Raw genomic sequence first — 15,381 nt, 5'->3', positions numbered from 1 at the left:
TGGGATGGGTGACCCATGGGAAGTTTCTCAAGAAGCGTGTGAGTGAGGACATAAGCATATTGTAAAGACCCGTGTTGTTACAGTGGGATAGTCGTCGAATATAGGGCATGACAGAGTGATATCAGAGGCGGTCGTCGATAAGAATACCAGGAAATGAGATTTATGCGTGGTAAAGTACAACGTTGCATGAGAGCCACCTCTTGAACTTGCAGGGCAAAGTGCTACACATACAGGAGCCACATCTTTAACCCATAGGAACCACATCTAAATTCCAGATATTGGTGGATCGATGAGATAGTCGCGACGAAGACGTCATGTTTTGAAGAAATGGTGATTGTGATACCCATTCCAAGAATGAACGGGATTACATGACTTTTCAGGTGTTCTGGGATGGGTCACCCCCTGAGAATTTTTTCAAGGAGTGTGTGAGTGAGGACATAAGCATGCTGAAAAGACTCATGATGATACAGTAGATATATTCGTCGAATCTGGGACATGACACAAGATGTCATAGATTGTCATGGGAAGATAGTGACCCTAAAGTGTCAAAGTCTAGAAGTACTGGCATTCCATAGAAAGACCAAAGAATGCAAGGCTATCAATTCCTCTTCCTATACATGGAATGCCATGAAAAGCGATAGAGATGTTTACTTTGCGATGATAAGTGAGGTTAAAGAAGGATTAAAGATTTACCAATCACACCTCCGAAACAATAAATTGAGTTCGAGATCAACTTGATATTGGGTGCAACGCCTATTTCAAAAGCACCACATAGAATGGCACAAGCTGAACTCAAGGAGAAAATTCAAAAGCTAATAGACAAGAAGCAGATTTGGCCAAGTGCATCACCATGGGGAGCATCTATCTTATTATTTATGAAGAAAGAAAGAAAAATGAGATTGTGTATAGACTATAAAGAATTGAATAAGATCACAATCAAGAACAAGTAGCCTCTCCCGAGAATCGATAAAATATTTGACCAACTGAAATGAGCTAAGGTAATAAGATAGGGACATTATGAATTCATATTAATGTTTTTTGACAACTTTCATAGATCTCATGAATCGGGTATTCAAGTCATTCTTTGACAATTTCATGGTAGTCATTATTAATGATATTTTTTCTACTCTCCAATCAAGGAAGGCCACTAAGAGCACCTAAGGATGACTCACCATATCTTAAAAGCGAAAGAGCTTTATGTCAAGTTCAAAAAATGTGAATTTTTTTTGGTAGATAATGTGACACTCTCGGGTCATATAATATTCGTTGAAGGGGTATCAGTAGATCTGAACATTAGCAACCACCCAGGGAAATCCAATAAGGTAGCCGATCCACCCAAATTCGCAAGGACATGGGGAAGATAACCATCACGTCATTATCTGTTGAACCATATTTACGCGAAAGGTTGAAGATAATTCAGGACCGAGATCCCAATTTGACAAAACTCAAAGCTCAAGTCAAGTAAGGAAAGGCTCTTGAATTCAAGACCGATCACATCAACATCCTTTGGATGCAAGATAGATTGTGTGTGTTAGAAATTGAAATCTCACAACAAGAATTCATGGCAGAATCACACAAATCAAAATTTGAAATTCATCCCAGAAGCACCAAGATGTAAAAAGACAAAGAAAAATTTCTGGTGGAACGGAATGAAGAGAGAGACCATGAAGTTTTCCAGTGTATCAGCAAATAAAAACTGAGCACCGAAGAACTAAAGGACTATTTCAACATTTAGAAATCCCGTAATGGATATGGAAGCATATTTCTATGGATTTCATAGTAGGTTTACTAAAGTCGCGTTAGAGTCGTGACAGAATATTGGTGATTAATCATTTCGCATGTCAAAGTACAATGGTCCAACTACACCGATAGATAAGCTAACTAGGATTTAAATTACAAAATGTGATACCTTACCTCTTCAAAAGGCAAGCCACTTCAAGTTTCAAGGACGAAATTTCCAATAAGGAGGGAGAGATGTGCATACCAAAAAATTTGCTATCCATATGCAAGGACATGTTTCGAAATTTTCACTAGATCAAGGAGAAAATATGAATGCATTTTTCTTAATTTAAGAGGAGCCATTAATGTAAAAAATTTGCAGTACATGAGACAAAAAAAATTTCAATCATGGTTCAGCTATGCAATTTGAAATTATGCAACACCAGCAACCATCATTTTCGAATATTTAAGAAGTATTTCAGTTGAATTATTATAGCTTCTCTGACCAAACATTTCCACTTTTTTTAATTCTGAAATTGAAGAACCTTACGATAACTATATATATCAGCCATTACATACTATTTAAAGCCGTTAAACTCGAAAATGAAGGGGCCGTGAAGAGGATTGTTTAGCTGAAAAAATATGAAGTTGTGACGGCCCATTAAAAGTGGAGCTATGGCATTTAAAGAGTGCCATAACGACGATTATTGAGATGAGAAATTGAGTCTATAAATTGTGACTCAAAAGAAGACAAAAATCACACAAAATACTCTTCATATTTTTGAGCAACTTGAGCAATAATTATGCATCATTTCTTTATTCCAGCAGCAACAAGAAAAGACAAAATTATTTTGCAATTCCTTCAGATTTTCTAGTAAGAGTGCTGCATTGTTTAAGCGATCGATTATAGAAAAATCCAGCAAGTTCTTTGTGTTTTTGGAGCACTTTTCGGTAAGTTGACTTCATGTTTTAACAAGTTCTATTTGCTTTAAAACCGATCATCATATATTTTATGTATGATTCTTGAAAACAGTATAATTGAAGCACTGAAATTTGTAAACAAATGATATGAATATATATGAAAGATCGGTTCGGGCACCTTCGAAGGTGCATCAAACATGACATTTTCCATGAGCTTCAATAGCTCGTATTCTAAGAATGTAAACATCGATGAATTAAATCAAGTTTTGTGTTAAACCAAGCGAAAAATACTCGAAGTAATTCTTCGTTAAGAAAACTGACTAATTTGAAAGGAATTTAACTTGTGTAAACTGATTAACAAGAATTAAGGGAATCAGTTTTTGCATATATCAGTTCAGTTATGGTGATAACTGAACTGATAACTGCTCGAACTGATCAAATCAGTTTGAAAACAAAATTTAAACAGTTAAGTAAACAAAATATGTGTACGGATATTCGGAGACTTCAACTGCTCCTATGTCACCCCTTCTACTATCTCGGGTAGGATCCACTAGAAGACTTTTATTTATACAACACCTTGTATAAACCCACTTAGCTTAGGACTTACCCTACTGCCTAACTGAACTCCTAGTCTAGACTGAAGGCAGCACCTTTCAGTCAACACTTGTTTAATGTATATGTGTCAAAGACTACATACACAAGTTTTACGTCTTTGTGCAAGACTCACTCAACTAATATTTTAAGCTCTACTATTTGATATATGTGAGTGATAGTGTGTGCGTGTGTGAGAACTAAACAATAAATACAACGGGAAGGTGTTCTCACACATTGAGGGAAAAAGGCTTCTATACTAAGCTAATAACACGTTGAAGTGTTCCCTCACAACTGGGCTGATTGATTCTTGTAAGTTGATAAGACTTTAAGCGTGCCCTTCTTCTTCACACTCTCTTGTTGTTCATTTTTCTTCACTGATCTTCAACTTCTATTTATAGGCGCGAAACTTGATCGTACAATGAGACTCAATTATTGTATTCGTTGCATTTTGAATCTGATCCTTGAATTGTGTTTTGTCTTTTATTGACTTTGGAACGTTTTGTCTTTAAGCTCTGATGCAACGTTCATTACTGTCATTTGATTGGACAATTGCTTTTGTACCTTTGTGTATAGCTGGATTCAATTTATGTAAGCTTGTTGGCAACTGCAAACTAGTTTGCTCCTAACTGATGTTCTGAACTGGTCAGTTGAACTGATCTTGTTCTGATGAGGTGAAATCATTTGGCTCGTCAGCTGAACTGATTTCATTGATTCAGTTGGACTGGTCAGCTGAGCTCTTCATCAGTTGAACTCTTCATCAGCTGGCTGGGCTTCTGAAGTTCTTTTGCTGAACTATATATCAGCTGGGCAATCAGTTGAACTGGTCTTTGATACATCAGTTGTAGCTTATTCAGTTTGAGCAATTAGTTGGCGCTTTCAGTTTGCATCTCGATAGCTTCAGTTTTGACTTGATAACTGATCAGTTCGAATCCTGACCAGTTCCAGTCTCTGCGCACTTATGTAAATTCATTAGAAACAAAATAACTAATTTTGTTAACATCAAAATCAAGATTGCGAACATGAAATATTCCAACAATCTCCCTCTTTTTGATGATCACAAAACTTGAGCAATTAAAGTGATTTTTAAAAAAATTAAATTTTTAAAATTTAACTGAGCCTCTCCCTTTGTGAGAATCAAAAACATTTGATATCTGTGTTGTCTAACTGGTCGAGCTGACTCAAACTGGACTAAACTGATGCTTAACCGCATTGATCATCTATTCTGATTTGATATGGCAATGAAACGGCGGTATACTGCTGGTGATTAAGCTCCACTTTAATCATCTAACATTTCAGCGTAGCTGGGTTTCGTCTGTTGATCAGCTGAACCGGTAGTTGAAATCTTTTCCAGCGATCAGTTTAGCTGTCCTGCTCTCAGTTGAACTAAAAACCATGAAAGTTGCTAAAACAACAAGATCCGGAGTCCAGAGAAGTGGCTACAATGTTAGCTGCAGAGCCAACAATTAATTAACGTCTATGTGTCACACACTACATACACAAGTTTTACGTCTCTGTGCAAGACTCACTCAACTGATCTTTTAAGCTCTACTCTCTTATATATGTGAGTGATAGTGTGTGCGTGTGTGAGAACTGAACAATGAATACAACGCGAAGGTGTTCTCACACACTGAGGGAAAAAGACTTCTATACTAAACTGATAACATGTTGAATTGTTCCCTCACAACTGGACTGATTGTTCTTGTAAGCTGATAAGACTTTAAGTGTGGCCTTCTTCTTCACACATTCTTGTTGTTCATTTTTCTTCACTGATCTTCATCTTCTATTTATAGGTGCGAAGCTTGATCGTACAGTGAGAATCAATTATTGCATCCGTTGCATTTTGAATATGTTCCTTGAATTGTTTTTTGTCTTTTATTGACTCTGGATCGTTTTGTCTTTAAGCTTTGATGCAATGTTCATTATTGTCATTTGACTGGATAATTTCTTTTGTACTTTTGTGTACAGCTGGATTCCATTTATGTAAGCTTGTCAAGTCCTAACTGATGTTATGAACTGCTTAGTTGAACTGGTCTTGTTCTGATGGGGTGAAATCAGTTGGCTCGTCAGGTGAACTGATTTCATTGATTCAGTTGGACTTGTCAGCTAGCCAGGCTTCTGAAGGTCTTCTGCTGAACCACCTATCAGCTGGACAATCAGTTGAACTGATCTTTGATATATCAGTTGTAGCTGATTCAGTTTGAGCAATCAGTTGGCGCTTTCAGTTTGCGTCTCGATAGCTTCAGTTTTGACTTGATAACTGATCAATTCGAATCCTGATCAGTTCCAGTTTCTGCGCACTTATGTAAATTCATTAGAAACAAAATAACAAATTTTGTTAACATCAAAATCAAGATTGCGAACATGAAATGCTCCAACAATAAATTTTGAACATGCCTGATTCTTATTTTTGTTATTCCTGATTCCTGCCTCACTCAATATAGAGCGCTGATATGAGTTAGCCATGAAATTCATAATTTGTTTATTGCATAAATTTGGTATCTTGTTTATCTTTAAAAATAAGTATTTTTGTATATCTTTGAATACTACTATATTTGCAATTTTCGTTGAAAAATGATTTTAAAGGCTAGAGGATTACCTCACTTATTGAATGATAACCATTATCACTCAGCCACTCACCTCTCTTCTCAGATAAGAACGGGGAACAGTTAGAGGACGAGGAATAGACGAGTTTTGGGGATGGCTAAGAAAATAAGACTGTTGTTATTGTTTAGTTTAGTTTATGTTAGATTGAATATGTTTTAAATTGTGTTGATATAAAACATTCAGTTATGATTTGAGATGTTGTTTTGAAGTTGTAAAGACAATATTCCGTTTTATGAAATAAATAGAATGGCTTGGAAATTTTGTACTTCTGACACTTGTTGTTTACGATTGTGTTATTTTTAAACAATAGCAGTGTCACATGCCTTGGTCTCGGGGCGTGAAAGTTGGCTCATTCTCCCCCAAGAAATATGCAAAAAAACCAACTCATGTAGTGAGCTTTCCATCATTTTTCTATAAATTTATTTGTAGCATAATTTAAAGTTTTACCAAATTTTCATTTCACAATTAAAACGCAAATAAAAATTAGTATGTCTGAAAGGCTTCATGTTCAAAGGTGACTCATATGTGCACTTTGCCCTACTTGGATCCCATATTTGTGAATCTCATGGTTCAGATTTACTCACAAAGAATATAAGCACAGAAGTTTATTTTTTCACCACAACTAGTTATATCTTAGCAAATATAAGTGGAGAGATATCGATCAATTTTTTGGCCTACCAAATATAGATATTTGAAAATATCCTCTTTTTTCCTTAAAAAATTGCAATAATAATCATCTCATGCTTATATCATAATTTGGGAAGCTATTATCACGTCCCCGCAAGCCCGCAACATAATTTGAATAATTTTCTTTAAAAATATTTGATTTTTCTACATACAGATACTTCTGCGGTTGTAAAATGATAGATTAAGTGTGATAATCACAAAAAGTGTTCTAAAAACGGTAGACGGTAAGCGGGCGACCACCCACCCACCCACCCACCACCTATACCTAGGCCCTTAGGTGGTCACCTAGGTGGCGCCAAGGTGGTTTTTTTTTTTTACCTAAATATACATTGTTTCTTGTTTATCTTTGTAATTCTCCAATAATTCCTGTATATCGGATTCAAACACAAAATAGATGGCGTATTCTTCCTCTTTATACAATACAAATTGATTGAAAAATATGTCCAATAATATTTTAAAAAGAAATTAAAAATTTTAAAATAAAAAATTCTATATATTACATAAGCGACAAACTAGACGACTTCTAAAAATCGAGACGGTGAGCGACTGCTCGACGCCTAGGCGAGAACTTTCAGAACACTTATCACAGGTAAACACGGATTTGTTCAAAAGCGGAAAAAAGCCGTACTTGTTGAATGTCTTAAGGGTTTAAGGTGCAAAAATGCATCCGCTTTTTTTTTTTTTAATGAAACATATTAAAACTTATAGATTGTTTTTTAAACAATTTGAAATGTTTCCCTAAAACAATTTAATATGTTTTTTAAACATATGAAAGGACAAAGTCAATTTGAAAATGCAACTTACATTCTATTTAGTTTTCCAAATATAAGTTGTATAATAATATTTTCCATAAAATTATATGATCAACTAGTGCGCAAATCTCGATTTAACACAAGTTTTAACTAAAGGTAATTGAGCAACCTAAATCTTTTAAACTATACAACAACCAAAGATCAACTTTTTCATGTACGTGGATGAACGACAAAGCATTAATATATTTAAGATAATCATGAATTTGATTCGCATATTTAAACCATGTATAATTTTTCGGACATGCGTAACTTGCGTCATGCATACAAGTTTGCCTTCTAAAACAAGAACTCGTAGGTAACATTTGGAGCTCCCATACGGAACTGTCATATATAGATGCATTGCATGCTTTACCGTATAATATTTTGAGTTCTAATGCATTTTCGTGATCTTAATTAAGACATATAACGAAAAAAAAATTAAAGAAACCTTTTCTTTTTCTCAGTGAAAGTGGGAGAATTAAAATTATTGCTCAACTTTATGTTATCTTTAACGTAGTGGAATTCAGGCTGGTCTAATTAGAGAGAGTTTTGGTGTGTTTCTAATGATTTAGCCAATAAGATTTCTTAGCAAATGAGCAGACCACCTTGACTTCGAGGGAAAATCCTAAATGTCCGAATGCTCCAACAAATTATAAAGTATTAATTAAATTTGAAAGGTTATCTTGTTTGACATATAACGTATTTTGAGTTCGACTCTCTTCATAAATTTATGTTCCAACAGACGTGACCTTTCGGAAATGGGGGCAAGATAGGATAAGGATGTTACTTGATGAATCTTGAATTAATAGAAACAATTAGTGATAAATAAAATTTATAGGATAAGGTTGTTACATGATGAATCTTGAATTAATAGATACAATTAGTAATAAATAAAATTTATGGGCATGTGTGATATGTCAGTTCCATGTCGATTTGTAAAAAGTTATTGAACTTATTTACAAGAGGTTACAATGATTTCTGCGACAATTAGGTTTGACCATTTTCCTACCGCGGCTGAGACTAATACAAGTTAGTACTTGTCAATGAAACCCATTGTGTTCAGTCTAGCTCGTAAGGATCGGGGACCCAAGTCGTGACATAATGTTATCAGAGGTGTTGGCCCCATGGATACAAAAAATAATTGTTATACAAGACAAAATGTGAATGTGGAAGCCATATTTTAAATTTGCGAGAGAAAGTGCTACATGAATGAAAACCAGCTTTTGAAACTACTAAGCTGTCATGAGTCATGCAACAATGTCCTTGTTGCTTTCCAAAGGGCTGGTTAATTTTAATTAGTCTCACATCAATTTGTGTCCATGATTAAAAAGGGATACAATGTAGTCTTGAGTAGTGCTACAACATCCTTGTTGCTTTATGAAGAACTGATTGATTATAATTAGTCCTGCATCGATTTGTTACCATGTTTAAATTGATTTATAAATAAATATAATGGACCTCTATAGCAAAATGCTTTAGTTCATGTCTTAAGCCTGCAAGATCTGCCTCTAGATACCTTATTTGGTGGATTGATGAGTCAAGCCACACAATCATTCTTGTTTTATGAAGATCTAGCTAATTATATTTAGTCTCACGTCGGTTTGTGAACATGTTTAAATTGATTTATAAAGGGATATAATGGACTCATATAGCAAAAAATAGATTAGTTATGATCATGGCCCTGTTAGAGCTAACTCTATATATCCGTTGTTGGTGGCTTGTAAGTCATGCCACGATAACCTCGTTGCTTTCTGAAGATCCGGTTGAGTATAATTAGTCCCACATCAATTTGTGAGCATGTTTTATTAATTAATAAAGAGATAATTGACTTCTATAACAAAATGAATCAACTGTGGTCTTGAACCTGCAAGAGGTCAAGAGCAACATCTAGGTATCCGGTGCTTGTGGATTCATGAGTTATGTTGCGATGTCCTCGCCGTTTTCTGAAAGATTTGCTAAATGTAATTAGTCCCACATCAATATGTGAGCACATTTAAATTAGTTAATAAAGAGATACAATGGACTGCGGTAACAAGTTATGTTAACCAGTTTGACAAAACAAGTATAGATACAAAGTAGTTGCTGACATAACCCACTCTGCTCAGTCTTGCTCAGATAAGCTTGGGGCCCGAGATGTGACAGAATGAGCGTCCTTTCTTGCTATCCAACAAGGCCCGCCCCGGCCGAAAACTACACGATGAAGGCTCCCAAACTTATCTCACAAATCGACATGAAATTTCGCATTCAACTACCCCGACGTATGTTAATTGTGCGAGTTCTACCATGATACTATTATACCTCACCCAGCTCGAGCTTTGAGGTATAAAGTGAGATACTGTGCTACGTGGTATCCATTTTAATTTTGTTGGAAAATGTTAATTATATGGGGAAAAGGCAATCAAAATTCTCCCTAACTATACATTATGCTTTAAAATGGACATTATTCCATACCACATGAAAGATTTGAGGCACCATTCTCACCCACTATAAATTCTCACAACTTTTTCAAAGTTCTCACACAAGCATGTTGGCCGAGCAACTGCAAACATCTTGCGGCAGTTTGGTAATCTTCCGGCGTACAAAACACAATCATATCTTAATCCCAAGTGGAATGAGTATAGGATAAAGATGCTGCAGAGTATATAACAGAATGTGCTGTCGAGCATCGTGACACGTCCCTCTTACAAAAATTCCTTTTCCCTCCATAAATATTGTGATCCTGGTCTCCATTGGAACACTCACCACTTAGTGAACCAGGTTTCTTGAATCTAAGCCAAAATGGTGAAATTTTCCAAGCAGTTTGAGGGGCAGTTGATCCCCGAATGGAAAGAAGCATTCGTCGATTATAGGCAACTGAAAAAGGAGCTCAAGAAAGTAAATCTCAACAATCAGAACATGAATAATAAGCAACCAAAGAATTCGTTTGCCAACACCTTTTTCTCTTCTTTGAGAAAGTATATGTTTCTTGAACGAAACCGAAAAGAAAATAATGACATCCATGTAAGTATGATACATGATGCTGATTCATACATTTTGTTATGTGTGATGGTTTTTATTCATACAATGTTTGTTTATCAACCCAGGTTCACCGAAAGCTCGCAAACTCGGCTAGTAAAACGGACTTGTACGAAACCGAGCTGCTGGAGCAGTTTGCTGATACTGAAGCTGCAGCTGAATTTTTTGTGTTTTTGGATCTTCAACTTAATAAAGTGAATCAGTTTTACAGAACAAAAGAGAAGGAATTTCTCGAAAGAGGCGAGCTGTTGATCAAACAAATGGAGATTCTTGTCGAGCTTAAAACTGCACTTCATGAAAAACGATCCAAAGAGTGTTCTTCCCAAGAGTCTAAAGAGGATGATTCAATATCAGGCACCATATCTTGTGGTAATTTGGATAGAATTCCTCTATAGAATGCAAATTGTTCTTGTACTTTATGTATGATTGGTATGCATTTGTTCGGTTTCTTATAGACGAAGAGTCCATTAAGGGGAGAATAGAAGATTCGGAGCTGATTCCTGAGAATTCAACCGATGATTTTGACAAAGACGATACTCAATTCTCAGATGGTTCAAACTCGGGGGAACCCGAAAAGTCGATGAGAGTGAAGAAGGATTATAAAATGAGGTCTCTTTCTGGTAGTGTTGTCAACTGCCAGGGGAAAAATCTGAGAATACACATTCCGTTAACGAATCCAACTCGTGCTTTTTCAGCCATCTCGTATTTACTTTGGGATGATTTGGTGAACCAGTCATCCAAGAAATGTGGCTCTGAGGGAAATAAGCTACATATCAACAAGAAAAAGTTACATCATGCCGAGAAAATGATTAGGGGAGCATTTATTGAGCTTTACAAAGGATTAGGCTACCTCAAAACTTATAGGTAAAATCATCATTTGGTTATAAATTTTGTCGGGAAAAAATATTATACATAGTAATTTATGTTTCTGTTACACTTTTCAGGAACTTGAACTTGCTCGCTTTTGTAAAGATTTTGAAGAAATTCGATAAAGTAAGTGACTGAGAGGCAACCTTTTTCGGTTTTTCATTGCATTTGGTATCCTCATCTTTTTATTATTTTTTGCAGGTGACTAATAAACAAGTTCTTCCGGTTTACTTAAAAGTTGTCGAAAGCTCGTATTTCAACAGCTCAGACAAGGTAACTCACGGGTCCAAAAGTAATAATATCGAGTAGAAATATCTGAGGGACACGAAAGAAAGAACATATATATTTTGCCATTGGAAGGTGATTGGATGTGGGGCAACAGATAAATCCCATCACCAGATTGTTATTCTAAGACAGAGTCAAGTGATGTTAAATCCATGATTGCCTAGATATTCCATTCCTGATTTTAAGATATGACTGTCTTGCATAGGAAGACTGAGTAGGAGAAGTTGGCCCGGACCAGCCCGAGTTTAACGCTGTTTTTTAGCTTTCAAAAAGTTAAGATTTTATTTTATGTTGCAGGCGTTAAAGTTGGCAGATGAAGTTGAGGAAGTTTTTATCAAGAAATTTGGTGAAGATGATAGAAGAAAGGCCATGAAATACCTAAAACCGGTTCAGCGTAAAGAATCGCACGCCATCACTTTTTTCATTGGTGAGTATCTTGAAATCTAATACATAGTGCAAATGTGGAGAGATTTAGTAAAAATAGATGATGGATTTCAAGTTAATATTAAGAAATCGCTGTCCTTTTGAAGTAGTTGTTTCTTGTGTGCACGAAGTACACATAATAAAAAAGATTAACGCAAAAACTTAAGCCACTAAATTCTCAAAGAAAGAGGGTGAGAAAGAGTCCACTTTTGGGAAGTGCGCTATAAAGAAAGGCAATTATACTTTTATTGAACTTTCCAGAATATTGATAGCCAGCTCTCATTCAGTTTCGCAAGTGTGGAACCATGTCCAATATCTTGCTTTTAACAAATGTGCTAATGTTAAGGTTGTTCTTGAAATGTTATGGACAAAAAGACAACAAAATTTCCGATTAACGTTCCCTAGATTCTGCGTCACAAAACAGAAAAAAGATCTGTAACGTCACTTTGTTAGCACTGGTTCGAGTGCCTATGTAACAAAACGTATTCTTTATCTAACTTGGTATTATAAATCTTTTATCTTAACAAATCAGGCCTGTTTTCTGGTGGATTTCTCGCGCTTTTCATCGGCTATGTTGTCATGGCTCATATTACCGGAATGTACAGACCTGAATCAGATAAAATGTACATGGAAACAGTCTACCCTATCCTTAGGCAAGTTCTTTATTTTACAATTTGACTAATCATATCAAAGTTTATTTTGAAGATGCCTGAATTTTTGAAATTCCGATTTTGCAGCATGTTTAGCTTACTCTTCCTACATTTCTTCCTTTACGGATGTAACATCTTTATGTGGAGAAAGACAAGGATAAATTACAGCTTCATTTTCGAACTATCAACGACAAAAGAACTAAAATATAGAGACGTTTTCTTGATCTGTGCTGCGTCAATGACATCTGTAGTAGGCGTGTTGTTTCTTCATCTATCACTTGTTTCCAGAGGGTATTCTTATTCTCAAGTTCAAGCCATTCCTGGACTTCTTCTACTGGTAAACCTTCGATCATATGACAACTTTTAAATTAAAAAAATTTCAAATAATAAAGAATTGATCCAATTTTACAGGCTACTGTGTTGTTCTTGGTGTGCCCTTTCAACATCATCTACAAATCAAGCCGATACCGCTTCCTATCTGTTACAAGAAACATCATACTATCTCCCTTGTATAAGGTTGTTATGCTCGACTTTTTCATGGCCGATCAACTTTGTAGCCAGGTATCGCCATGAACTGGCTATCCATCTTTCAAATAAATACAAAATAGTCCCACTATTACTAAAATTTTCTTGTTTTTATGTGCCTTCAAGCAGGTACCTATGTTACGGGATTTAGAATACGTAGCATGCTACTATATAACTGGGAGCTATAAAGCTCAGGATTACAATTACTGCGTAAGAACGACGTACTATAGAGACCTTGCTTATGCAGTTTCCTTCCTACCTTACTACTGGAGAGCTATGCAGGTTTAATATCAACATAGAATCCTCATACCATTTCCTCAAAAAAAAAAAAACAAACAAACAAATTGCTCATACAATGAAAACTTAATGATACAAATCAAGATTATTCTTCGATGTTTCTTGATGTATTTTTATCGCGATTTTACAGTGCGCTCGAAGATGGTTTGATGAAGGGCAGAAAAGTCACCTCATCAATTTAGGAAAATATGTTTCTGCGATGCTGGCTGCAGGAGCAAAAGTTGCATACGAGAAGGAAAAGAGCGTGGGGTGGCTTTGTTTAATGGTGGCAATGTCGAGTGTTGCAACGGTGTATCAACTGTACTGGGATTTTGTCAAGGACTGGGGCTTGCTCCAGTTCAACTCCAAGAATCCATGGCTAAGAGACGAATTGATGGTTCGACAAAAGTTCGTGTACTACTTCTCAATGGTAATACTCTGGATATGTTCTCTCTCCCTTTCCTTCTTTCGTTTAGGGGATCACGAATTCGGAGATGAAGCATGGAAATGTTTCAAGATTTTGATTCTGGTATTTCTTTTCCAGGTATTGAACCTTATTCTGAGGCTAGCTTGGCTGCAGACAGTTCTTCATTATAACTTTGAAAACGTAGACTACAAAGTAACCATGTTGTTTTTAGCAGCACTTGAGGTTGTCAGAAGGGGGCAATGGAATTTTTACAGGTAAATAACGAATCGAACACCGACGAACTTTTTAGTTCCGTTGATTAACCTTATTCTGATGAACAAAAGTTATCATCTGAAGAAACTACGTGCAAGACTCAAAAGATTTTAGCGATACGGAGCAAAGTCGACCCCATCGAATCGACACAAATGCATAAATTGATGGATAATGGGTATTTTGTTTTGTTGGAACAGGTTAGAGAATGAGCATCTAAATAATGCTGGCAAATTTAGAGCTGTGAAGATAGTGCCTCTCCCTTTTCAAGAAGTGGATGAGCAAGACTAAGGGGCCATTTTGCACCAAATTCCTAACACAAATAATACAACTTATTCCTCCATTCTTCCAACAACAAACTGCAAATCTGAATTGTCAATGTACAACCTGATGCTAATCTAATCAAGATGTCCACTTGACCTTTTCTTTTTTTTATTCTTTTTTTTTCCCCTCTTCTGTATAGAAGCTCTATATAAATAATCCATTGTTCTATACCGAAAAATTTCATGTACCAGTGATACTGAAAAATTTCATGTACCAATGATACTGAAATAGTTTAACCTTGAGTTGATCTTATCTTGTTAAAGACCTCATATACATACATACATACATACATACATACATACATACATAGCTGAGTAGATGCTATTAAATTAATAAAGATTGAGACAGCATACTCCATTGATTACGAAGTAAGAAGGTAAAACAACTAATTGACCAGCATGATCATCCATGCATGTGTTATGGCAAAATTTGCGAAGCGCCCTTAATTAGTTTGATTCTTAGAAAAAATTATATCCACACAAGAATTTAAGTTTTCAAATAACTTCCTGCTTTGAACCGACTGATAGAATATATGTACAGCGAGCCAACTTGTGACTTGAACTTTATTGACTCTTATTAGAAAACAATATTTATTTTTATAATATTTTAGGTTACATCTAATTATGACTATTACTTTATATATATACACAAGCAAGCTATATAGATAAAGTCTTTAAATATGCAATGAGAACCATGAGGTCTGCCTCGCAACATAAGATCATGAAACTCAGTAAGAAGTGTACCGTATATTCTAAAAAGATTTATAGTGGAACTAACCGCCTAAAATAAAGATAAATGTCCCTTGAGTTTGAGACTAGTGCAGACATCATGTTACATTGGTAAGTGCATGGAGATATTGATTCATACAGATGAGTGATCATTTGATGATGTACTGAACAACCATTCCTCAAACTTTTCAAGTGGTTATCATTTATCAGTGAAAATTTTATCCTTCGAAATTTTTTTTATTTCAACGAGATTTATACCCTCGACACACCGGCACTGTCTGATCGTCGATCAGGGT

General features: G+C 35.6%; 1 protein-coding gene across 1 annotated transcript; it reads left to right on the top strand.

Moving 5' to 3' along the window:
- The first annotated feature begins 9,774 nt into the window (after window positions 1-9,774).
- On the top strand, window positions 9,775-14,606 carry LOC140965188 (phosphate transporter PHO1 homolog 1). Its single transcript, XM_073425300.1, has 13 exons — window positions 9,775-10,316; window positions 10,400-10,700; window positions 10,787-11,195; window positions 11,276-11,324; window positions 11,400-11,471; window positions 11,781-11,910; window positions 12,439-12,559; window positions 12,644-12,893; window positions 12,968-13,117; window positions 13,211-13,363; window positions 13,509-13,787; window positions 13,902-14,038; window positions 14,234-14,606. Exons 1-13 carry the CDS (start codon window positions 10,095-10,097, stop codon window positions 14,322-14,324), a joined length of 2,364 nt encoding a protein of 787 aa, XP_073281401.1. The 5' UTR covers window positions 9,775-10,094; the 3' UTR covers window positions 14,325-14,606.
- Window positions 14,607-15,381: the final 775 nt, after the last annotated feature.

This window comes from Primulina huaijiensis, chromosome 18 (genome assembly GCF_012295235.1).
Source record: "Primulina huaijiensis isolate GDHJ02 chromosome 18, ASM1229523v2, whole genome shotgun sequence".
In the NCBI taxonomy this organism is placed as follows: Eukaryota; Viridiplantae; Streptophyta; class Magnoliopsida; order Lamiales; family Gesneriaceae; genus Primulina; species Primulina huaijiensis.
The sequence above is the reverse complement of the archived record's forward strand: the minus strand, read 5'-3'. Positions and strand labels throughout refer to the sequence as shown.

Bases quoted from the DNA above. Each gene is read 5' to 3' on its own strand.
- LOC140965188 (XM_073425300.1), top strand. From the start codon at position 10,095: ATGGTGAAATTTTCCAAGCAGTTTGAGGGGCAGTTGATCCCCGAATGG. The intron at 10,317-10,399 runs GTAAGTATGATA...TTATCAACCCAG, and splicing joins AAGAAAATAATGACATCCAT to GTTCACCGAAAGCTCGCAAA. The intron at 12,560-12,643 runs GCAAGTTCTTTA...CCGATTTTGCAG, and splicing joins ACAGTCTACCCTATCCTTAG to CATGTTTAGCTTACTCTTCC.